The following is a 24,056-nucleotide window of genomic DNA, read 5'->3' as shown; positions in this document are numbered from 1 at the left end:
GGTGTAAACGCACAAGTGGCTCCTCGTCCCTCCGTGCTCATCACGATCATCATCCTCCATGGTATTTATTGAGTGCTTCCTGTGTGCAGAGCACTGTACGAAGCTCATCAGTGCAAGAGTCAGATCACAGGTCTGGAGAATTTCTACGCTTGGGAAGTCTTCTAGACTGTGAGCCCACTGTTGGGTAGGGACCGTCTCTATATGTTGCCAATTTGGACTTCCTAAGCGCTTAGTACAGTGCTCTGCACACAGTAAGCGCTCAATAAATACAATTGATTGATTGATTGAGAAACGATCTCTACCACTGACAGAGGGAGGACAGCATCCGCGTTCAAGAAATCAAGAAATGTTTTGTTTTGTTCCCTGTCTCCCACTTCTAGACTGTGAGCCCACTGTTGGGTAGGGAACGTCTCTATATGTTGCCAACTTGTACTTCCCAAGCGCTTAGTACAGTGCTCTGCACACAGTAAGCGCTCAACAAATATGATTGAATGAATGAATGACAGTGTGGTATAGTGGCCAGGGCCCGGGCCCGGGATTCAGAAGGACCTGTGTTCTAATCCTGGCTCTGCCACTAGTCTGCTATGTGACCGTGGGCAAGTCACTTCACTTCTCTGGGCCTTAGTTCCCTCATCTCTATAATGGGGGTGGAAACCATGAGCCCCATGTGGGACAGAGACTGTGTCCATCTTGATTTTCTTTTAACAATAATAATAATATTGATGGTATTTGTTAAGCGCTTACTATGTGCAAAGCACTGTTCTAAGCGTTGGGGGGATACAAGGTGATAAGGTTGTCCCAAGTGGGGCTCATAGTCTTAATCCCCATTTTACAGATGAGGGAACTGAGGCACAGAGAAGTGAAGTGACTTGCCCAAAGTCACACAGCTGACAACTGGCAGGGCCGGCATTTGAACCCATGACCTCTGACTTCAAAGCCCGGGCTCTTTCCACTGAGCCACACTGCTTCTCCACCCCAGTGCTTAGTACAGTGCCCCGCACATAGTAAGTGCTTAACAAATACCACAATTATTATTATTAATCACATCCACTGTAGACTACAGTCTTCAATCCATTCAATCAATCCATTATATTGTTCGTTCGTTCAATCATATTTATTGAGCGCTTACTGTGTGCAGAGCACTGTACTAAGCGCTTGGGAAGTACAAGTTGGCAACATATAGAGACAGTTCCTGCCCAACAGTGGGCTCACAGTCTAGAAGACTTCCCAAGTGCTTAGTACAGTGATCTGCACACAGTAAGCACTTAATAAATACGATTGAATGAATGAACTGAACACTTATTATGTGCAGAGCACGTACTGAACGCTTGGGAAACAGCGACAGTTAGATGACACGATCCCTGCTTTCAGAGAGCCCATGGCTTTTAGCTGCGACAGGCTCTTACATTGTGCTCTCCCAAGCGCTTTGCACAGTGTTTTGCACACAGTAGGCGCTCAATAAATACGATTGAAGGAATGAAGGAATTCTCTCCCAACAGGCAAGTCACCTCTTCTCACTGAGGGAGAAAGCATTTAACGGAAAACCAAAACCTGCCTCTAGTTTCCCTGCCATCGGGGAGGAAACCAAATGAAAGTGACTCGGTGACGGGCTGAGCGTCCGCGTTCAAGAAACCGAAGTTTTCTGATCCCGCTCTCCTCAGACGGGCCATCAGAACTCATCGGAATTCCCATCCCTCTCAATACCCGCTACAGCTGATGTGATTGAGGGCGGGTACTACATGCCCCGGCCAAAAGTACCAGCTTGTAAGCCCGGCCCTGCCCTTTCAGGACAACTTGGAAAGATTCGGCGTGAAGGTCGGTTCTCTCATGCAAGGGGAGTTGTGGGGAGGGAGAGGAGGCTCGGCAACAAAGAGAAGTATAAAAAGCATTTTGCTGCCTTTCCCAAGCGGTAGAAAAAGAATTCCTAAAACGTGATACAAAAGATCTCTGAAAACGACAAGTGCTTAGTTAAACAAAAAAACCAAACTCCCCTCCCGCCCCCCCACCCCGAAAACGACACATTCTGTACTTAAAAAATGCAGCTAAAAATCGCGGCAGCTTTTTCACGTCTCAGTGACAAAAGCGTCTGTCCAAAAAAAAAAAAAAAGAAAAAAGAAAGTATAAACAGTTGCTTCACAGCACGATTTTCTCCTTCTGTTTTCTCTAATGGCGTGGGGAAGGGAGACTCAAGGGGAGGGGGAATACGCTTAGCTCTGGCTCTCTTGGGAAGAAGGTGGATTAACGGGAAGGCTTGGGGGTGAGACCTCGCCCTGGTGGATTTCTCCCGGAGAGCTGAGCTCTGAAGATCAAGACCCAAGTGCTTAGTACAGTGCTCTGCACACAGTAAGCGCTCAATAAATACGATGGAAGGAAGACCCGCTCTCCCATCCAAACAGGGTAGTTCTGCTTGGGTCTCGGGAATGGGTCTGCCCGGCATCAGATAAGCCCATTTTTACGCTGGTCCGGTTTGGGAACGTTTCCCTAAAGGTTTGATGCTTCTCTTCAGCTACCTCTCTCTCTTTCTCTCTTTTTATACAAATAAATGGGGAAAGGAAAGTGTCACATGGAATAAAAAATGGTCAGCGTTATACAGTAGAAAGAGAGTGAGGAAAGGAGAGCCAAGCTCCGGGGATCTGGACGGTGAGGGGGTCTTCGCCTCAGGCCGGACGTCGCGGGGAACCTCTCTCCGGTCAGGTCTCCGGGGGGGTCGGCTGGTGTCCTGGTTGTTGGGGTCAGAGGGCGGTGGTGAAGGGGAAGGCCAGCGGCCACGTTCACGTTAGCTCCCGTTCTTCAGCTCCCATTCCTGTAAGGGCGATGGGGGCAGAGAGATTCATTTGATTGCATTTATCGAGCGTTTATTGCATGCAGAGCACTGAACTAAGCGTTTGGAAGAGGACAAGACAACAGTAAAATGGACACATTCCCTGCCCAAAACAATCATCATCATCATCATCAATCGCATTTATTGAGCGCTTACTGTGTGCAGAGTACTGTACTAAGCGCTTGGGAAGTACAAGTTGGCAACACATAGAGACAGTCCCTACCCAACAGAGGGCTCACAGTCTAAAAGGGGGAGACAGAGAACAAAACCAAACATACTAACAAAATAAAATGAATAGAATAGATATGTACAAGTAAAATAAATAAATGAATAGAGTAATAAATATGTACAAACATATATACATATATACAGATGCTGTGGGGAAGGGAAGGAGGTAAGATGGGGGGATGGAGAGGGGGATGAGGGGGAGAGGAAGGAAGGGGCTCAGTGTGGGAAGGCCTCCTGGAGGAGGTGAGCTCTCAGTAGGGCCTTGAAGGGAGGAAGAGAGCTAGCTTGGCGGGTGGGCAGAGGGAGGGCATTCCAGGCCCGGGGGATGACGTGGGCCGGGGGTCGATGGCGGGACAGGCGAGAACGATAAGTGGGGAGACTGTGAGCCCACTGTTGGGTAGGGATTGTTTCTATATGTTGCCAACTTGTACTTCCCAAGTGCTTAGTACGGTGCTCTGCCCACAGTAAGCGCTCAATAAATACGATTGACTGATTGAGACAGACCTCACTACAGATAAATAAATAACAGATATGAACTGTGAGCCCGTTGTTGGGGTAGGGACCATCTTTATATGTTGCCAACTTGTACTTCCCAAGCACTTAGTACAGTGCTCTGCCCAGAGTAAGGGCTCAATAAATACGATTGAATGAATGAAAGAATGAACAGGGCTGGGAGGGGGGAAGAGCAACGGGAGCAAGTCGGGGCGATGCAGAAGGGAGTGGGAGAAGAGGGAAAGTGGGGCTTAGTCTGGGAAGGCTTCCTGGAGGAGATGGGGCCTCAATAAGGCTTTGAAAGGAGGGTGAGTCATTGTCTATCTTTTAGACTGTGAGCCCACTGTTGGGTAGGGACTGTCTCTATATGTTGCCAACTTGTACTTCCCAAGTGCTTAGTACAGTGCTCTGCACACAGTAAGTGCTCAATAAATACGATTGATTGATTGATTGATTGATTTGAGGAGGGAGGGCGTATGGCGGGAAGGTCAGTCAGTCAGTCAATCCAGTGGATGTCCGTATCTGTCATTTTACTTATTTGTATTGATGTCTGGCTCCCCGACTCTGGACTGGGAGTTCTTTGTGGGCAGGGAACGTCAGTGTCTATTGTTGTCCTTTCCCAAGCGCTTAGCACAGCGTTCACTTAGTACTGAATGAAGGAGTGAATTTATTGAGCGCTTACTATGGGCAGGGCACTGAACTAAGCGGTTGGAAGAGGACAATACAAGAAGAAGCAGACACATTCCCTGCCCACGATGAGCTCACAGTCACAGTCCCCCTTTTAGACTGTGAGCCCACTGTTGGGTAGGGACTGTCTCTATATGTTGCCAACTTGTACTTCCCAAGCGCTTAGTACAGTGCTGTGCACACAGTAAGCGCTCAATAAATACGATTGATGATGACAGAGAGATGGTCTGAAGATTAGCCAGTCAATCAATCTTATCTACTGAGGGCTTACTGGGTGCAGAGCACAGGACTAAGCTCTTGGGAGAGGACAAGAGAACAATAAACGGACACATTCCCTGCCCACAGTGAGCTGACAGTCTATGGGAAGCAGCGTGGCTTAGTGGGTAGAGCACAGGCCTGGAGTCAGAAGGACTAGAATTCTAATCCAGGTTCTGTCATTTGCCTGCTGTATGACCTTGGGCAAGTCACTGGTCTTCTCAAGCGCTTAGTACAGTGCTCTGCACACCGTAAGCGCTCAATAAATACGATTGAATGAATGAATGCCTCAGTTCCCTCATCTGTAGAATGGGGATTGAGATTGTGAGCTCCACGTGGGACAGGGATTGTGTTTGTCTTTTTTTTAATGGCATTTATTAAGCGCTTACAATGTGCAAAACACTGTTCTAAGTGCTGGGTTCAAGCCCATTTGCTTGTATCCACCCCAGCGCTTAGAACAGTGCCTGGCACATTGCAAATGCTTAACAAATACCATCATTACTATTTTTATTACCTACCCTAGCACTTAGAGCAGTACTTGGTACATAGTAAGCACTTAACAAATGGCATTATTATTATTATTGAAGGGAGTGAGACAGACAACAATATAACATGACGTGACCCGTCCTTCCATCCACCCCAAGGGTCTCTCTCCCGGCCCCCGCTGTGCCACACGCAGCCTGAGACGGGAGCGCGCCATGGCTTCATCTTGGGATTCTCCTTGAGCTGGGGTCGGGGGCGTCCTGCTCACCAATCAATCATATTTATTGAGCGCTTACTGTGTGCAGAGCACTGTACTAAGCGCTTGGGAAGTACAAGTTGCCCTCCTGCCCTGAAAGAAAGTTGCATAATCAAAATTAACAACTTCGACAATTTGACATTCAGAAAAGTAGCGTGGCCTACAGGACAGAGCCCGAGGCTAGGAGTCGGAGAACCCGGGTTCTAATTCTGGCTCTGTCGCTTGTCTGCGGTGTGAACTTGGGCAAGTCATTTCACTTCTCTGTGTCTCAGTTCCCTTAGCTTCAACTATGTTCTACGTTGCCCTGACTTGCTCCTTTTATTCCCCCCCAACCGCACCTGTCCAGCCCCACAGAACTCATGTCCATAATTGTCATTTATTTCTTTCTATTCATGTCTGTCTCCCCCTCTAGACTCTAAGCTCTTTGGGGGCGGGGAATGTGTCAATTTATTGTTGCACTGCACTCTCCTAAGCGCTTAGTACAGTGCTCCACCATAGTAAGCGTCCTTCTTGCCAAATCCAATGGCTCCTACTCTATCTTAATCCTCCTCGACCTCTCAGCTGCCTTCATCACTGTGGATCACTCCCTTCTCCTCCTCAACACGCTATCCAACCTTGGCTTCACAGACTCCGTCCTCTCTGGTTCTCCTCTTATCTCTCTGGCCGTTCATTCTCAGCCTCCTTTGCAGGCTCCTCCTCCCCCTCCCATCCCCTTACTGTAGGGGTTCTTCAAGGTTCATTTCTGGGTCCCCTTCTGTTCTCTATCTACACTCACTCCCTCGATTAACTCATTCGCTCCCACAGCTTCAACTATCATCTCTACGCTGATGACAACAAAATCTCCATCTCTGCCCCTGCTCTCTCTCCCTCCCTTCAGGCTCGTGTCTCCTCCTGCCTTCAGGACATCTCCATCTGGATATCTGCCCGCCATCTAAAACTCAGTATGTCCAACCCTGCCCTCTCCCCGACTTTCCTGTCATTGTAGATGGCACTACCATCCTTCCCGTCTCACAAGCCCGCAAACTTGGTGTCACCCTCGACTCCACTCTCTCATTCATCCCACACATCCAATCCGTCACCAAAACCTGCCGGTCTCACCTCCACAACAACGCCAAGATCCACCCTTTCCTCTCCATCCAAACCAATACCTTGCTGGTTCAATCTCTCATCCTCTCCCGAATGGATGACTGCCTCAGCCTCCTCTCTGATCTCCCATCCTCATGTCTCTCCCTGCTTCTGTCTATACTTCACTCTGCTATCTGGATCATCTTTGTGCAGAAAAAATCTGGGCATGTTACTCCCCTCCTCAGAAATCTCCAGTGGCTGCCTGTCAACCTATACATCAAGCAAAAACTCCTCACTCTCAGCTTCAACGCTGTCCATCCCCTCGCCCCCTCCTCCCTCCCCTGCCTTCTCTCCTTCTCCATCCCAGCCCGCACCCTCCGCTCCTCTGCCGCCGCTAACCTCCTCACGGGGCCTCGTTCTCGCCTGTCCCGCCGTCGACCCCCGGCCCACGTCCTCCCCCTGGCCTGGAATGCCCTCCCTCCACACATCTGCCAAGCTAGCTCTCTTCCTCCCTTCAAAACCCTACCTGTGAGCCCACTGTTCAGTATGGACCGTCTGCATATGTTGCCAACTTCTACTTCCCAAGCACTTAGTACAGTGCTCTGCACACAGTAAGTGCTCAATAAATATGATTGAATGAATGAATGAGAGCTCACCTCCTCCAGAAGGCCTTCCCAGACTGAGCCCCCTTTTTCCTCTCCTCCTCCTCCCCATCCCCCCGCCCTACCTCCTTCCCTTCCCCACAGCACTTGTATATATTTGCACAGATTTATTACTCTATTTATTTTACTTGTACATATTTACTATTCTATTTATTTTGTCAATGATGTGCAAATAGTTTTAATTCTATTTGTTCTGATGATTTTGACACCTGTCTACATGTTTTGTTTTGTTGTCTGTCTCCCCCTTCTGGACTGTGAGCCCATTGTTGGGTAGGGACTGTATCTGTTGCCGACTTGTACTTCCGAAGCGCTTAGTACAGTGCTCTGCACACAGTAGGTGCTCAATAAATACGTTTGAATGAATGACTGAATAGAATTATAGCTATATATACATCATTAATAAAATAGAGTAGCAAATATGTTGAATGAAGTATAGTTATATGTAGATCATTAATAAAATAGAGTAGTAAATATGTACAAATAATAAAGTAGAGTAGCAAATATGTTGAATGAAGTATAGTTACATGTAGATCATTAATAAAATAAATACAGTAGTAAATATGTACAAATAAAACAGAGTAATAAATATGTACAAATATATACAAGTGCTGTGGGGAGGGGAAGCGGGTAGGGCAGAGGGAGGGATGGAGGGAGGGGAAGAGGAAGAGGAGAGGAAAAAAGGGGGGCTTAAGTGAAGTGACTTGCCTTAGGTCACACAGCAGACAAGTGGCAGAGGTGGGATTAGAACCCATGACCTTCTGATTCCCAGGCCTGTGCCTTCCCCTCTCCATCCCCCCCATCTTACCTCCTTCCCTTCCCCACAGCACCTGTATATATGTATATATGTTTGTACATATTTATTACTCTATTTTTATTTATTTATGTATTTATGTATTTATTTATTTATTTATTTAACTTACTTGTACATATCTATTCTATTGATTTTATTTTGTTAGTATGTTTGGTTTTGTTCTCTGTCTCCCCCTCCTAGACTGTGAGCCCACTGTTGGGTAGGGACTGTCTCTATGTGTTCCCGACTTGTACTTCCCAAGCGCTCGGTACAGTGCTCTGCACACAGTAAGCGCTCAATAAATACGATTGATTGATTGATTGATTGATTCTCCAGTAGGCCACGCTGCCTGTCGGCAAGATCTCTGTAAGACGCTCTCGCTAAGAAGGGGCCGGGGTCTTGGGGTGGGGGGCGACGGGGGTCTCACCTTGGCTTTCCGAAGCACGTGACCGCGGCACGGGGAGTTGGCGGGAGTGGCGGCGCGCTGCCCCTGGGCGCCCGCGGGCCGGGGCCCGGCCGACGAGCCTTCCGTGTCGCTCGTGTCGCAACTCGAGATGGGAGAGTTTTCCACCGTTCGGTGCCTGAAAATCGGAGACTGACAGACCGGTACGTTACATGATTAGCCCCCACTTGAGACTGTCGGCTCCTGGTGGGCAGGGAATGTGCCCGTTTATAATTCTATTCTACTCTCCCAGGCGCTTAGTACAATGCATATATATGTTTGTACGTATTTATTACTCTATTTATTTTATTTGTACATATTTATTCTATTTATTTGATTTTGTTAATATGTTTTGTTCTCTGTCTCCCCCTTCTAGACTGTGAGCCCACTGTTGGGTAGGGACCGTCTCTATATGTTGCCAACTTGTACTTCCCAAGCGCTTAGTACAGTGCTCTGCACACAGTAAGCGCTCAATAAATATGATTGATTGATTGATCAGGTTTAATCCCCATTTTACAGATGATCCCCATCAGTGCTTAATGAATAGCAATAATAATAATGACTGGAGCATTTGTGGCTTTCTTGTGTTTTTTTTTAAAGGAATTTGTGGGTGCTTGCTTTATAATAATAATAATAGTAATAATGACAGCATTTATTAAGTGCTATGTGCAAAGTACTGTTCTATGCCAGGCACTGTTATAAGCACTGGAGTAGATACAAGCAGAGAGCAGCGTGGCTCAGTGGAAAGAGCCCGGGCTTTGGAGTCAGAGGTCATGGGTTCAAATTCCGGCTCCACCAATTGTCAGCTGTGTGACTTTGGGCAAGTCACTTAACTTCTCTGTGCCTCAATTACCTCATCTGGAAAATGGGGATTAAGACTGTGAGCCCCCTCGGGACAACCTGATCACCTTGTAACCTCCCCAGCACTTATAACAGAGCTTTGCACATAGTAAGCGCTTAATAAATGCTATTATTATTATTATTAATTATTATTACTACTAAGCACTTGGGAAGTACAAGTTGGCAACATACAGAGACGGTCCCTACCCAACAGTGGGCTCACAGTCTACAAATACAAGCTAATCAGGTTGGACACAGTCCCAGTCCCTTATAGGGCTCACATTCTTAATAATAATACTTACAGTATTTGTTAAGCGCTTACTACGTTTCCGGTGGTGTACTAAGCGGTGGGGTGGATATGAGCAAATCTGCTTGGATACAGTCCCTGTCCCATGTGGGGCTCACAGTTTCAATCCCCATTTTACAGATGAGGGAACTGAGGCCCAGGGAAGTGAAGTGACTTGCTCAAAGTCACACAGAAGACGAGTGGTGAGGCCAGGATGAGAATCCCAGGCTCTATCCACTAGGCCGCTCTGTGCCCTGACTATGTGGCCCTGCACTAAGTGCTGAGGTACTTAGTGATATAATAATAATAATAATAATAATAATAATAATAATAACATTTATTAAATGTTTACTATGTGCAAAACACTATTCTAAGAACTGGGGAGTACAAGGAGATCAGGTTGTCCCACGAGGGGCTCACAGTCTTAATCCCCATTTTACAGATGAGGGAACTGAGGCACAGAGAAGTGAAGTGACTTGCCCAAAGTCACACAGCTGACAAGCGGCAGAGCTGGAATTTGAACCCACGACCTCTGACTCCAAAGCCTGTGCTCTCTCAATCAATCAATCAATCGTATTTATTTAGCACTTACTGTGTGCAGAGCACTGTACTAAGCGCTTGGGAAGTACAAGTTGGTAACATATAGAGACAGTCCCTACCCAACAGCGGGCTCACAGTCTAAAAGTCTCCACTGAGCCATGCTGCTTCTCTGGATATGATAACCAGGACATCATTATTTGTCTTTTGATCATTATTTGCTATGAAAGGGCCATCGCAGTTGACCTAGTCTGTGTGTGTGGATGGGAGGTCCTAGACACACTTTCATTTTTTTTTTTTTAATGGTATAGTTCGAGTGCTTACTATGTACTAGGTATTACTCCCCCCCACCCCTCTCCTGGGCTGAGAGGTGATGCCCGCCCGATCTCTGACCCGGGGGGGGAGCACCAGGCTTGCCCTGAGGCATTAAGCGTGGCTTAATGGAAAGAGCCCGGGCTTGGGTGTCAGAGGAGGTGGGTCCTAATAATAATAATGATGGCATTTGTTAAGCGCTTACTATGTGCAAAGCACTGTTCTAAGCGCTGGGGAGGTTACAAGGTAATCAGGTCCCTTCCTTCCTCTCCCCCTCGTCCCCCTCTCCATCCCCCCCATCTTACCTCCTTCCCTTCCCCACAGCACCTGTATATATGTATATATGTTTGTACATATTTATTACTCTATTTATTTTACTTGTACATATCTATTCTATTTATTTTATTTTGTTAGTATGTTTGGTTTTGTTCTCTGTCTCCCCCTTTTAGACTGTGAGCCCACTATTGGGTAGGGACTGTCCTTCCTCTCCCCCTCGTCCCCCTCTCCATCCCCCCCCCCCATCTTACCTCCCTCCCTTCCCCACAGCACCTGTATATATGTATATATGTTTGTACATATTTGTTACTCTATTTTACTTGTACATATCTATTCTATTTATTTTATTTTGTTAGTATTTTTGGTTTTGTTCTCTGTCTCCCCCTTTTAGACTGTGAGCCCACTGTTGGGTAGGGACTGTATATGTTGCCAACTTGTACTTCCCAAGTGCTTAGTACAGTGCTCTGCACACAGTAAGCGCTCAATAAATACGATTGATTGATTGATTGATTGATCAGGTTGTCCCACTGGGGGCTCACAGCCTTAATCCCATTTTACAGATGAGATAACTGAGGCCCAGGGAAGTGAAGTGACTTGCCCAAAGTCACACAGCTGACAATTGGCAGAGCTGGGATTTGAACCCACGACCTCTGACTCCAAAGCCTGTACTCTTTCCACTGAGCCACACTGCTTCTCTTGTCCCGCCTCCACCACTTGTCTGCTCTGTGACCTTGGGCAAGCCACTTCACTTCTCTGTGCCTCAGTTTCCTCATCCGTAAAATGGGAATTAAGACTGTGAGCCCCACGTGGGACAACCTGATTACCTTGTATCTACCCTAGCACTTAGAACAGTGCTCGGCACCTAGTAAGTGGTTAACAAATACCATCATTTATTTATTTTATTTTGAGAAGCAGCATGGCATAGTGGCTAGAGCACAGGCCTGGGTGTCTGAAGGTCATGGGTTCTAATACCGACTTGGCCACTTGTCTGCTGTGTGACCTTGGGCAAGTCACTTCATTTCTCTGGGCCTCAGTTACTTCGTCTCTAAAATGAGGATTGAGACTCTGAGCCCTATGTGGGACAGGGACTGTGTCCAACCTGATTTGCTGGTAACAACCTCAGCGCTCAGTACAGTTCCTGGCACACAGTTAAGCACTTAACAAATACCATCATTATTATCATTAACAAAAATCATAATAATGGATGAATGAATGATTATAGTACCCAGCACATAGTAAGCATTTTCATTCATTCATTCAATCGTATTCAGTGAGCACTTATTGTGTGCAGAGTGAGCACTTGCTCACTTGTCCACATGTTTTGTTTCGTTGCCTGTTTCCATCTCCCAATAATGATGGCATTTATTAAGCACTTACTATTCATTCATTCAATCATATTTATTGAGCGCTTTCTGTGTGCAGACTAAGCGCTTGGGAAGTACAAGGTGGCAACATATAGAGACAGTCCCTACCCAACAACGGGCTCACCGTCTAAAATACGTGGAAGCACTTCTCAAATACCATGAAAATAACAAAGAAGAAAGAAGAAAGCAATGCTCCACCGCAGCACTCGCTCTAAGCGCTTGGTACAGTGCTCCGCACACAGTAAGTGCTCAATAAATACAACTGAATGAATGAATTGCCTTACCTGAGGGCTTGAAGTTCCGGACTTCGGCTCGATGGCCAAGCCCAGGGTGACGCCTCCTGCAAGGGCTTTCTTCAGGCTCTCCTTCACCTCTGTCAGCTCCAACTCCAAGTTCACCCGCTCCGTCTCTTTCTGCTTACACTCCTCCTCCAGCTTTTTCAACTTGTCTTCCAGGATGACTTGGGTCTTCCTGCCTGGAATAGTGATCACAATCGTTAGGATATTTGGGAAGCGCTTGCTAGGTGCCGTGCACGGTTCTAAGCTCTGGGGGAGACACAAAATAACATTAATAATAATAACCGTGATAATGATAATAGTATTTGTTAAGCGCTTACTATGGGCCAAGCACTGTTCTTAGCTCTGGGGGAGATGCGAAATAATGATAATAATAATAATCACTATAATAATAATAGTATTTGTTAAGTGCTTACTATGTGCCAAACACTGTTCTAAGCTCTGGGGGAGATACAAGTAAATAATAATAATAATGATGATAATAGTACTTGTTAAGGGCTTATTTTGTGCCAAGCGCTTTCCTAAGCTCTGGGGGAGATACAATTTAATAATAATAATAATAACAATAATGATAATAATAATAATAGTATTTGCTAAGCGATTCTACGTCCCAAACACTGTTCATTCATTCATTCATCCATTCAATCAATCATATTTATTGAGCGCTTAGTGTGTGCAGAGCACTGTAATAAGCGCTTGGGAAGTACCAGTTGGCAACATATAGAGATGGTCCCTACCCAACAGTGGGCTCACAGTCTAGAAGGGGGAGACGGACAACAAAACAAAACATATTAACAAAATAAAATAAATAGAATAAATATGTACAAATAAAATAGAGTAATAAATACGTACAAACATATATACATATATACAGGTGCTGTGGGGAGGCAAAGGAGGTAAGGCGGGGGGGGATGGGGAGGGGGAGGAGGGGGAGAGGAAGGAGGGTGCTCAGGTTGGGAAGGCCTCCTGGAGGAGGCAAGGCCTACTACGTGCAAAGCACTGTTCTAAGCACTGGGGAGGTTACAAGGTGATCAGGTTGTCCCACAGAGGGCTCACAGTCTTCATCCCCATTTTACAGATGAGGGAACTGAGTCACAGAGAAGTGAAGCGACTTGCCCAAAGTCACACAGCTGACAATTGACGGAGCCGGAATTTGAACCCATGACCTCTGACTCCAAAGTCCGGGCTCTTCCCACTGAGCCACACTGCTTCTCTAACTAGTCTTCTATCAATCAATCAATCAATCGTATTTATTGAGCGCTTACTGTGTGCAGAGCACTGTACTAAGCACTTGGGAAGTACAAGTTGGCAACATACAGAGACAGTCCCTACCCAACAGTGAGCTCACAGTCTAGAAGGGGGAGACAGAGAACAAAACCAAACATACTAACAAAATAAAATAAATAGAATAGATATGTACAAGTAAAATAAATAAATATGTACAAACATATATACATATATACAGGTGCTGTGGGGAAGGGAAGGAGGTAAGATGTATTTGGGAGAGTACAGTACAACAGACACATTCCCTGCCCATTATGAGCTTACAGTCTAGAGCAAGAGACATAAATTAAGATAATAAATGACAGCTATGGACATAAGTGAAGCAGCATGGCTCAGTGGCTTTGGAATCAGAGGTCATGGGTTCGAATCTCGGCTCCACCACTTGTCAGCTACTTCACTTCTCTGGGCCTCAGTTACCTCATCTGTAAAATGGGGATACAGACTGTGAACCCCCCCTTGGGACAACCTGATCACCATGTAACCTCCCCAGCGCTTAGAACGGTGCTTTGCTTCTAGACTGCGAGCCCGTTTGTGGGTAGGGACCATCTCTACATGTTGCCAACTTGTACTTTCCAAGCACTTAGTACAGTGCTCTGCACACAGTAAGCGCTCAATAAATACGATTGAATGAATGAATGAATGAAAGAATGAATGAATGGCACTTCTCAAAAGGCACACCCATTTGTCAGTTAATGATGAAAGGCCACTGCCTGAAAAGACTGCAGTCAAACAGTGGCATTTCTTGAGTACTTACTGTGTGCAGAACCCTGTACTGAACGTTAGGGAGAGGATGATACAATTCATTCAAACATATTTATCTTTGTCCAGAAATGCTCTGGGTATATCACTCCCCTCCTCAAAAATCTCCAGTGGCTGCCAATCAATCTGCGCATCAGGCAGAAACTCCTCACCCTGGGCTTCCAGGCTGTCCATCCCCTCGCCCCCTCCTACCTCACCTCCCTTCTCTCCTTCTCCAGCCCAGCCCGCACCCTCCCCTCCTCCGCCGCTAATCTCCTCACCGTACCTCGTTCTCGCCATCGACCCCCGGCCCACGTCCTCCCCCGGGCCTGGAATGCCCCCAGTCCCTCTGCCCATCCGCCAAGCTAGCTCTCTTCCTCCCTTCAAGGCCCTACTGAGAGCTCACCTCCTCCAGGAGGCCTTCCCGGACTGAGCCCCTTCCTTCCTCTCCCCCTCGTCCCCCCCTCCATCCCCCCCATCTTACCTCCTTCCCTTCCCCACAGCACCTGTATATATGTATATATGTTTGTACATATTTATTACTCTATTTATTTATTTTACTTGTACATATCTATTCTATTTATTTTATTTTGTTAGTATGTTTGGTTTTGTTCTCTGTCTCGCCCTTTTAGACTGTGAGCCCATTGTTGGGTAGGGACTGTCTCTATATGTTGCCAATTTGTACTGCCCAAGCGCTTAGTACAGTGCTCTGCAAACAGTAAGTGCTCAATAAATACGATTGATGATGATGATGATGATGATTTATTGAGCGCTTACTGTGTGCAGAGCCCAGCATTAGAACAGTGCTTGGCACATAGTAAGCGCTTAACAAATACCAACATCATCATCACTGTACTAAGCGCTTGGAAAGTAACATTCGGCAACAGATGGAGACAATCCCTACCCACCAACAGGCTCACAGCGTTGGAAGTTCCTCGAGGGAAGGAAGATACAGGGTCTCTTCCCCTTCTAGCACGCTCACAAACGCTCAGTTCACTGATCTCCCTCCCTTCCGTCTCCCCTGATTTCTTCCCTTTGATTCACCCCCGCAGCCCCAAGGCACATAATAATAATAATAATAATAATAATAATAATAATAATAATGGTATTTGTTAAGCACTTACTACGTGTCAAGCACTGTTCTAAGCGCTGGGGTAGATACAAGGTCATCAGGTTGTCCCACGTGGGGCTCACAGTCTTAATCCCCATTCTGCAGATGAGGGAACTGAAGCACAGAAAAGTCAGTGAAGCAGCGTGGCTCAGTGGAAAGAGCATGGGCTTGGGAGTCAGAGGTCATGGGTTCAAATCCCGGCTCTGACGCTTGTCAGCTGTGTGACTTTGGGCAAGTCACAACTTCTCTGTGCCTCAGTTCCCTCATCTGTAAAATGGGGCTTAAGACTGTGAGCCCCATTTGGGACAACCTGATCACCTCGTATCCTCCCCAGCGCTTAGAACAGTGCTTTGCATATAGTAAGCGCTTAATAAACACCAAAATTACTATTATTATTATTATTAGTGAGGAGGTTAGCGGTGGCAGAGGAGCGGAGGGTGTGGGCTGGGCTGGAGAAGGCGAGAAGGGAGTATGAGGGAGGAGGGGGCAAGGGGATGGACAGCTTTGAAGCCAAAAGTGAGGAGTTTCTGTGTGATACGGGGGTGGATGGGCAACCACTGGACTCTCCTTAGGACTGGGGAAACATGAACTGAACTTTTTTATAGAAAAATGATCCGGGCAGCAGAGTGAACCAAAGGCCGGAGTGGGGAGAGACAGGAGGCAGGGAGGTCAGCAAGGAGGCCGACGGCAGGACAGGATATTGTTCTATTGTTCTCTCCCAAGCGCTCAGCCCAGTGCTCCGCGCACAGTAAGCGCTCAACAAATATGATCGACTGATTGACTGAGTACCCCCGAGCCGGGGACCGGGTTAACCGTGCCGTACCGGCGTTGACTTCAATGGCGGCGCGCAAGTCCTTCCTTTCTTTCCGCAGCTGGGCCAGCCGGTTCCTCAGGCCTTCCTTCCTCCTCAGCAGCTCCTCTTCCGTGGCCTGGAGCCTCTTGGCGTCCGCTTCCACCCGGTTCTTGCCGTACTTATACTGATCCGCATCTGGGAAGCGAAAACAAGTCGGCCCGCGGCGTCAGAGGCGGGGATTACGCTCCTTAGGTCTCCTGCTCTACTATTCCCATCTTTCATGCTATTTATTGAGCGCATAAGAATGATTCACTCACTCAATCGTATTGATTGAGCGCTTACTGTGGGCAGATCGCTGTACTAAGCGCTTGGAAAGTACAATTTGGCAACAGAATAATAAAAATGCTAATTCTGGTACTTATGCCCTTACTATGGGTCAGGCACTGTTCTAATCGCCGGGGTGGATGCAATTCTATTTGTTCTGATGACTTGACTTTTGTTTTGTTGTCTGTCTCCCCCTTCTAGACTGTGAGCCTGTTGTTGGGTAGGGACCGTCTCTATTATGTTGCCAACTCGTACTTCCCAAGCGCTTAGTACAGTGCTCTGCACACAGTAAGCGCTCAATAAATATGATTGAATGAATGAATGAATGAAATGTTAATCAGTTTGGACACAGCCCCTGTCCCACATGGGGCTCCCACTCTTAAGAAAACTTGAGAGGTGGCATGGCTCAGTGGAAAGAGCTCAGGATTGGGAGGCAGAGGTCATGGGTTCTAATCCTGGCCCTGCCACTTGTAAGCTGGGTGACCTTGGGCAAGTCACTTAACTGCTCTGGGCCTCATTTACCTCATCTCTAAAATGGGGATTGAGACTGTGAGCCCCTCATGGGACAACCTGATTACCTTGTAGCTCCCCCAGCACTTAGAACAGAGCTTGGCCCATAGTGAGCGCTTAACAAATACCATCATTATCATTATTTTTATTATTAATCCCCATTTTACAGATGAGGTAACTGAGGCCTGGAGAAGTGAAGTGACTTGCCCAAGGTCACACAGCAGGCAAATGATGAAGCCAGGTCCTTCTGGTTTACAGTGGGCTCTGGCCACTAAGTCACGCCTCTTCCGAGAAGTGGTCTGGGACTCAGGGAAGGCCTGACACAGAAGAGTCTGAAGGAAATCCGCATAACTAGAAAGCCAAAACTGCTGCTAGTGGTGACCAACCTCCGGCATTTTTCAAAAATGGGTGAAAAAAAAAGGAGGGGAGCATAGCCATTTCTTTCTTTATATTATTATTATCATTATTTGTTTTTTTATGGCATTTATTAAGCACTTACTATGTGCCAAACACTGCTCTAAGCGCTGGGGAGGTTAGAAGGTCATCAGGTTGTCCCACGGGGGGCTCACAGTCTTAATCCCCATTTGACAGATGAGGGAACTGAGGCACAGAGAAGTTAAGTGACCTGCCCAAAGTCACACAGCTGACAATTAGCAGAGCCGGTATTTGAACCCATGACCTCTGACTCCCAAGGCCGGGTTCTTTCCACTGAGCCACGTTCATGTCGGTAATTTATCTATTTATTTTTTAATGCCTGTCTCCCCATCTAAACTGCCAGCTCCTTACAGGCAGGGAAGGTGTCCATTATTTTGTTCTATTGTAATAATAATAATAATGGTATTTATTAAGCTCTTACTATGTGCAAAGCACTGTTCAATGCGCTGGGGAGGTTACAAGGTGATCAGCTTGTCCCACGGGGGGCTCACAGTCTTCATCGTCATTTTACAGATGAGGTAACTGAGGCCCAGAGAAGTGAAGTGACTTGCCCAAAGTCACACAGCTGACAAGTGGCGGAGTCGGGATTTGAACCCATGACCTCTGACTCCAAAGTCCGGGCTCTTTCCACTGAGCCATGCTGCTTCTCATGTACTTCTTAGTGTACTCTCCCAAACACTAAGAGGAGTGCTCTGCACACAGTAACTGCTCAATAAATACGACTGATTGATTCCAGAACAAATCATCTAAGCGATAAAATAACCACTGAAACTACCATACAACAATAAACGTAACGAGCCCATAATGAGCTCACAATCTAGACTGGGGGAGACAGACATCAATACAAATAAATAAAGTGACAGATACGGACATCTCTCCCCCTCGTCCCCCTCTCCATCTCCCCCGTCTTACCTCCTTCCCTTCCCCACAGCACCTGTATATATGTATATATGTTTGAACATATTTATTACTCTATTTATTTATTTTACTTGTACATATCTATTCTATTTATTTTATTTTGTTAATATGTTTGGTTTTGTTCTCTGTCTCCCCCTTCTAGACTGTGAGCCCACTGTTGGGTAGGGACTGTCTCTATATGTTGCCAACTTGTACTTCCCAAGCGCTTAGTACAGTGCTCTGCACACAGTAAACACTCAATAAATACGATTAATTGATTGATTGACATAAGTGCTGTGGGGTTGAGCGGGGAAGAGCAAAGGGAGAGCGTCACTGTGAGCCCACTGTTGGGTAGGGACCGTCTCTATATGTTGCAAACTTGTACTTCCCAAGTATTTGGTACAGTGCTCTGCACACAGTAAGTGCTCAATAAATACGATTGAATGAATGAGTCAGGATGACGTAGATGGGAGCAGGAGATGAGGAAAAGTGGGGCTTAGTCTGGGAAGGCCTCTTGGAGGAGGTGAGCCTTCAGTAGGGCTTTGAAGGCGGGAAGAGTCATTGTCTGTGGGATTTGAGGAGGGAGAGAGTTTCAGGCCAGAGGCAGGACGTGGGCCAGGGGTTGGCGGCGGGACAGGCGAGAAGGAGGCCCAGGGAGAAGGTTAGTGGCGGCAGAGGAGCGGAGGGTGCTGTATGGGCTGGAGAAGGAGAGAAAGGAGGTGAGGTAGGAGGGGCGAGGGGATGGACAGCCTTGAAACCAATAGTGAGCAGTTTCTGTTTGATACTGAGGTGGATTGGCAACCATTGGAGATTTTGGAAGGGCCGGGGCGGTGACGGTTGACTTTTGTTTGTTTCCACAGAGGTTTCTGGTGGCTCTATCAAGATCAATCGATCAATCAATCAATCGTATTTACTGAGCGCTTACTGTGTGCAGAGCACTGTACTAAGCGCTTGGGAAGTACAAGTTGGCAACATATAGAGACAGTCCCTACCCAACAGTGGGCTCACAGTCTAGAAAGGGGAGACAGAGAACAAAACCAAACATACTAACAAAATAAAATGGAATAGATATGTACAAGTAAAATAAGTACATAAATAAATAGAGTAATAAATATGTACAAACATATATACATATATACAGGTGCGGTGGGGAAGGGAAGGAGGTAAGATGGGGGAGAAGGAGAGGGGGACGAGGGGGAGAGGAAGGAAGGGGCTCAGTCTGGGAAGGCCTCCTGGAGGAGGTGAGCTCTCAGTAGGGCCTTGAAGGGAGGAAGAGAGCTAGCTTGGCAGATGGGCAGAGGGAGGGCGTTCCAGGCCCTGGGGATGACGTGGGACGGGGGTCGATGGCGGGACAGGCGAGAACGAGGCCTAATGGTGAGGAGATTAGCAGCAGAGGAGCGGAGGGTGCGGGCTGGGCTGGAGAAGGAGAGAAGGGAGGTGAGGTAGGAAGGGGTGAGGGGATGGACAGCCTTGAAGCCCAGGGTGAGGAGTTTTTGCCTGATGCGTAGGTTGATTGGTAGCCACTGGAGATTTTTGAGGAGGGGAGTAACATGCCCAGAGCGTTTCTGCACCCAGACGATCTGCGTAGCGGCGTGGAGTATGGATTGAAGTGGGGAGAGACAGGAGGATGGGAGATCCGAGAGAAGGCTGATGCAGTAGTCCAGACGGGATAGGATGAGAGCTTGAACGAGCAGGGTAGCGGTTTGGATGGAGAGGAAAGGGCGGATCTTGGCAATGTTGCGGAGCTGAGACCAGCAGGTTTTGGTGACGGCTCGGATGAGAGGGGTGAATGAGAGAGCAGAGTCGAGGATGACACCAAGGTTGTGGGCTTGTGAGACGGGAAGGATGGTAGTGCCGTCAACAGAGATGGGAAAGTCAGGGAGAGGGCAGGGTTTGGAAGGGAAGACAAGGAGTTCAAAGATCTACTTTGTCCATTTCTGTTGTTTTCCACAGAACCTAGTGGTGGGAGGAGGCGGGGTGGGGGTTCTCGGGACAAAACGTACTAGACGAGCTGCGTTTGACACTGCTCAGCGAATCGACTTTCTTCTGCTGGTTGGTCACCACTCTTTCTTTGCTCAGGACCCCATTGGCCGTCGCAGGGGGCTTCTTGCTTTTGAACTGTTTAAAACAAAACAAAAAAATGCAGTGAGAGGTGACCGAGTCCTCGGGTACCGTTCGATGTTCTCAGTTACCACATACAGCCGACTGAAAGGCCTCTGCTGTGCCTGCCAGCTCGGTGGATTTCTACCTCACTAATTCCCATTAATTCTCATTAATCCCATACTGAGCCCCCCCTTTTCTTCTGCTCCTCCTCTCCATCGCCCCCACTCCCTCCCTCTGCCCTTCCCTGTTCTCCTCCCCAAAGCACTTGTGTATATTTGTACATATTTTTTACTCTATTTTATTCATGATGTGTATATATCTATAATTCTATTTATCTATTTTGATGGTATTGGCACCTGTCTGCTTCTTTTGTTTCATAGTCTGTCTCCCCGCCTTCTGGATTGTGAGCCCATTGTTGGGAAGGGATTGTCTCTACCTGTTGCCGAATTGTACTTTCCAAGCACTTAATACAGTGATCGGCACATGGTAAGCGCTCAATAAATATGACTGAACAAATGAATGACTTCCCCTCCTTGCCCCTTTGGGGTACTAGACAAGCAGCGTGGCTCAATAGAAAGAGCCCGGGCTTGGGAGTCAGAGGTCACGGTTTCTAATCCTGGCTCCACCACTTAGCTGTGTGACTTTGGGCAAGTCATTTCACTTCTCTGTGCCTCAGTTACCTCATATGTAAAATGGGGATTAAGACTGTGAGCCCCATGTGGGTCAACCTGATTACCTTGTGTCCTCCCCAGCGCTTAGAACAGTGCTTTCCCCCTCCCGCCCCCTCATCCCTCTCCTCATTCCCCGCCCCCCCCCTTGCCCCGGCCCCACCTTACCTCCTTCCCCTCCCCACAGCACCTATATATATGTATATATGTTTGTACATATTTATTACTGCATTTATTTTACTTGTACATGTTTATTCTATTTATTTTATTTTGTTAATATGTTTTGTTTTGTTCTCTGTCTCCCCCTTCTAGACTGTGAGCCCACTGTTGGGTAGGGACTGGCTCCAGATGTTGCCAACTTGTCCTTCCCAAGTGCTTCATACAGTGCTTTGCACACAGTAAGCGCTCAATAAATATAATTGAATGAATGAATGAATGAACACTGTACTAAGCGCTTGGAAAGGACAATTCAGCAACAGAGACAATCCCTACCCAAGGGGCTCACAGTCTCATGTCAGTCTCCCTTTCTAAACCGTAAGCTCCTTCATTCATTTATTTAATCGTTTTTATTGAGAGCTACCTGTGAGCAGAGCACTGTACTAAGCACTTGGGAAGGTACAGTGTAACAATAAACAGACACATTCCCTGCCTACAATGAGCTTGTGGATTGGGAAGTTGTCCACCAACTCTGTTGTTTTGTGCTCTCCCAAGCGCTTAGTACAGTGCTCTGCACATAGTAAGCCCTCAATAAATACGACTGAACGACTGATTTAAAGTGAGCGCCCAAAAAATACCTTCACTACTACTAAAACTTGGGAACTGAATTATCTGGATGATTTTGCAAAGTGTGAACTCCACCTCGGTGACACACTCGACCTCCACTGGAGAAGCAGTGTGGCCTAGTGGATAGAGCACAGTACTGGGAGTCCGAAGGACCGGGGTTCTAATCCTGTCACTTGTCTGCTGGGTGACCTTGGGCAAGTCACTTTACTTCTCCGGGCCTCAGTAACCTCATCTGTAAAATGGGGATGAAGACTGTGAGCCCCACGTGGGGCAGGGACCGCATCTAACCTGATTTGCCTGTATCCACTTAGCTTACAACGGGGCTTGGCACAGGGTAAGCGCTTAACAAATACCATCATCATTATTTGGCCCAATTTTAATTCCGACAAAATAGGATGGCATTCGCTGCCCTCTTCATTCTTTATCCAATTGTGCCCGATCTATTCTTTCCTTGCCACTGGAATGTTTTGATCGGAGGTCAAATGTCTTGTCAGAAAGACAGAAGACAAGTTTTCGGCAGGACTATGTTGCCAATTTGTACTTTCCAAGCGCTTAGTCCAGTGCTCTGCACATAGTAAGCGCTCAATAAATACTATTGAATGAATGACTACAAGCTCCTTCTACACAGGGCTGGTGTCCACCAACTCTAATGTATTGCATTCTCCCTAGCGCTTAATACAGTGCTCTGCACAAGGTCAGCGCTCAATAAATACGACTGAATGAATGACTACAAGCTCCTTCTACACAGGGTTGGTGTCCACCAACTCTAATGTATTGCATTCTCCCTAGCTCTTAATACAGTACTCTGCACCAGGTCAGCGCTCAATAAATAACACTGCCCGACCGGATTGCTTGGAGAAATTTGCCCATTTCGGAGGAATATTTGGTCTTTTGGGGTGGAAGATTTTTGAGACGTTGACTCGTGAACCGTCGATGCGACCTCTCACTACAGTTTTCCAATACTTTTGTGGTGTTCAGCTGGTGACATTTCAATAGGAAGCAGTGTGACCAAGTGGAAAGAGAACAGGCCTGGGAATCAGAGGACCTGGGTTCTAATCCACCACATGCCTGCAGCAAACTCATTGTAGGCAGGGACTGTGTCTGCCGAGCGCTTAGTACAATGCCTGGCACACAATAAGCGTTTAACAAATACCATTATCATCATTATTGTTTTATTGTACTGTCCCAAACACTTAGTACAGTGCTCAATGAATACAGCTGACTGACTTGGGGCAAATCACTTGACTTCTCTGTGCCTCAGTTACCTCACCAGTAAAACACTTGGAGAGTACTTGGTCTCCTTCCTATTGAGACTGTGAGCCCCGTGTAGGAAAGGGACTGTGTCTGACCTGATTATCTAGTATTCATTCATTCATTCAATCGTATTTATTGAGCGCTTACTGTGTGCAGAGCACTGTACTAAGCGCTTGGGAAGTACAAGTCGGCAACATATAGAGACGGTCCCTACCCAACAGCAGGTTCACAGTCTAGAAGGGGGAGACAGACAACAAAACATATTAACAAAATTAAATAAATAGAATAAATAGGTACAAGTAAAATAAATAGAGTAATAAATACATACAAACGTATATACATTTATACAGGTGCTGCGGGGAGGGGAAGGAGGTAAGGCAGGGGGAGGGGGAGGGGGAGGAGGGGGAGAGGAAGGAGGGGGCTCAGTCTGGGAAGGCCTCCTGGAGGAGGTGAGCTCTCAGTAGGGCTTTGAAAGTCTCCTGTGTGACTTTGGGCAAATCACTTCACTTCTCTGGGCCTCAGTTACCTCATCTGGAAAATGGGGATTACGGCTGTAAGTCCCATGTGGGACAACCTGATAATCTTGTATCTACCCCAGCACAGAAAACTTGGCACATGGTATGCACTTAACAAATACAAGCATTATTATTATTATTATTATTATTATTATTATTATTATTATTATTATTATCATCATCATTATTTTTAGGACAGAGAAAAGCCCAGATAATCCCCAGACTGGAAAACCAGACCCCAAATAATCCAGAGTTTACAGCGACCTGATCACCTTGTATCCTCCCCAGCGCTTAGAACAGTGCCTTGCACATAGTAAGCGCTTAACAAATGCCATCATTATTATTATTATCTGTAATAGAGACGATCACATTTTCATTCGGAAAAAGATGCCCTTTTGCCCTCCTTCATCCTAAACCCACTCGCCACCGACCTCTCACCCCCGTCCAGCCTCTGGCCTGGTCACCCACCCTCCTCATAGCCGACAATGCCTCTCCCCCCTTTAAAAGCCTTATTGAAGGCCCATCTCCCCCAAGAGGTCTTCCCTAATT

At 46.9% G+C, this 24,056-nt stretch overlaps 1 protein-coding gene across 2 annotated transcripts in view; it reads right to left on the bottom strand.

Annotated features, from left to right (window-relative positions):
• Positions 1-2,013: 2,013 nt before the first annotated feature.
• Positions 2,014-24,056, bottom strand: part of AFAP1 (actin filament associated protein 1) — a 222,025-nt gene continuing 199,982 nt past the window's right edge. For both annotated transcript variants that reach the window (XM_038745078.1, XM_038745079.1), the window contains 5 exons: positions 20,188-20,302; positions 16,049-16,213; positions 12,081-12,271; positions 8,167-8,334; positions 2,014-2,803 (listed from right to left, as the gene is read on the bottom strand). In XM_038745078.1, the coding sequence (XP_038601006.1) occupies positions 2,777-2,803; positions 8,167-8,334; positions 12,081-12,271; positions 16,049-16,213; positions 20,188-20,302 (666 nt within the window). In that variant the 3' untranslated portion in view covers positions 2,014-2,776. The remainder of the gene's footprint in view (positions 2,804-8,166; positions 8,335-12,080; positions 12,272-16,048; positions 16,214-20,187; positions 20,303-24,056) is intronic.

This window comes from Tachyglossus aculeatus, chromosome 4 (assembly GCF_015852505.1).
Source record: "Tachyglossus aculeatus isolate mTacAcu1 chromosome 4, mTacAcu1.pri, whole genome shotgun sequence".
NCBI lineage: Eukaryota > Metazoa > Chordata > Mammalia > Monotremata > Tachyglossidae > Tachyglossus > Tachyglossus aculeatus.
Note: the sequence above shows the minus strand (reverse complement) of the source record. Positions and strands in the feature narration are given on the sequence as shown.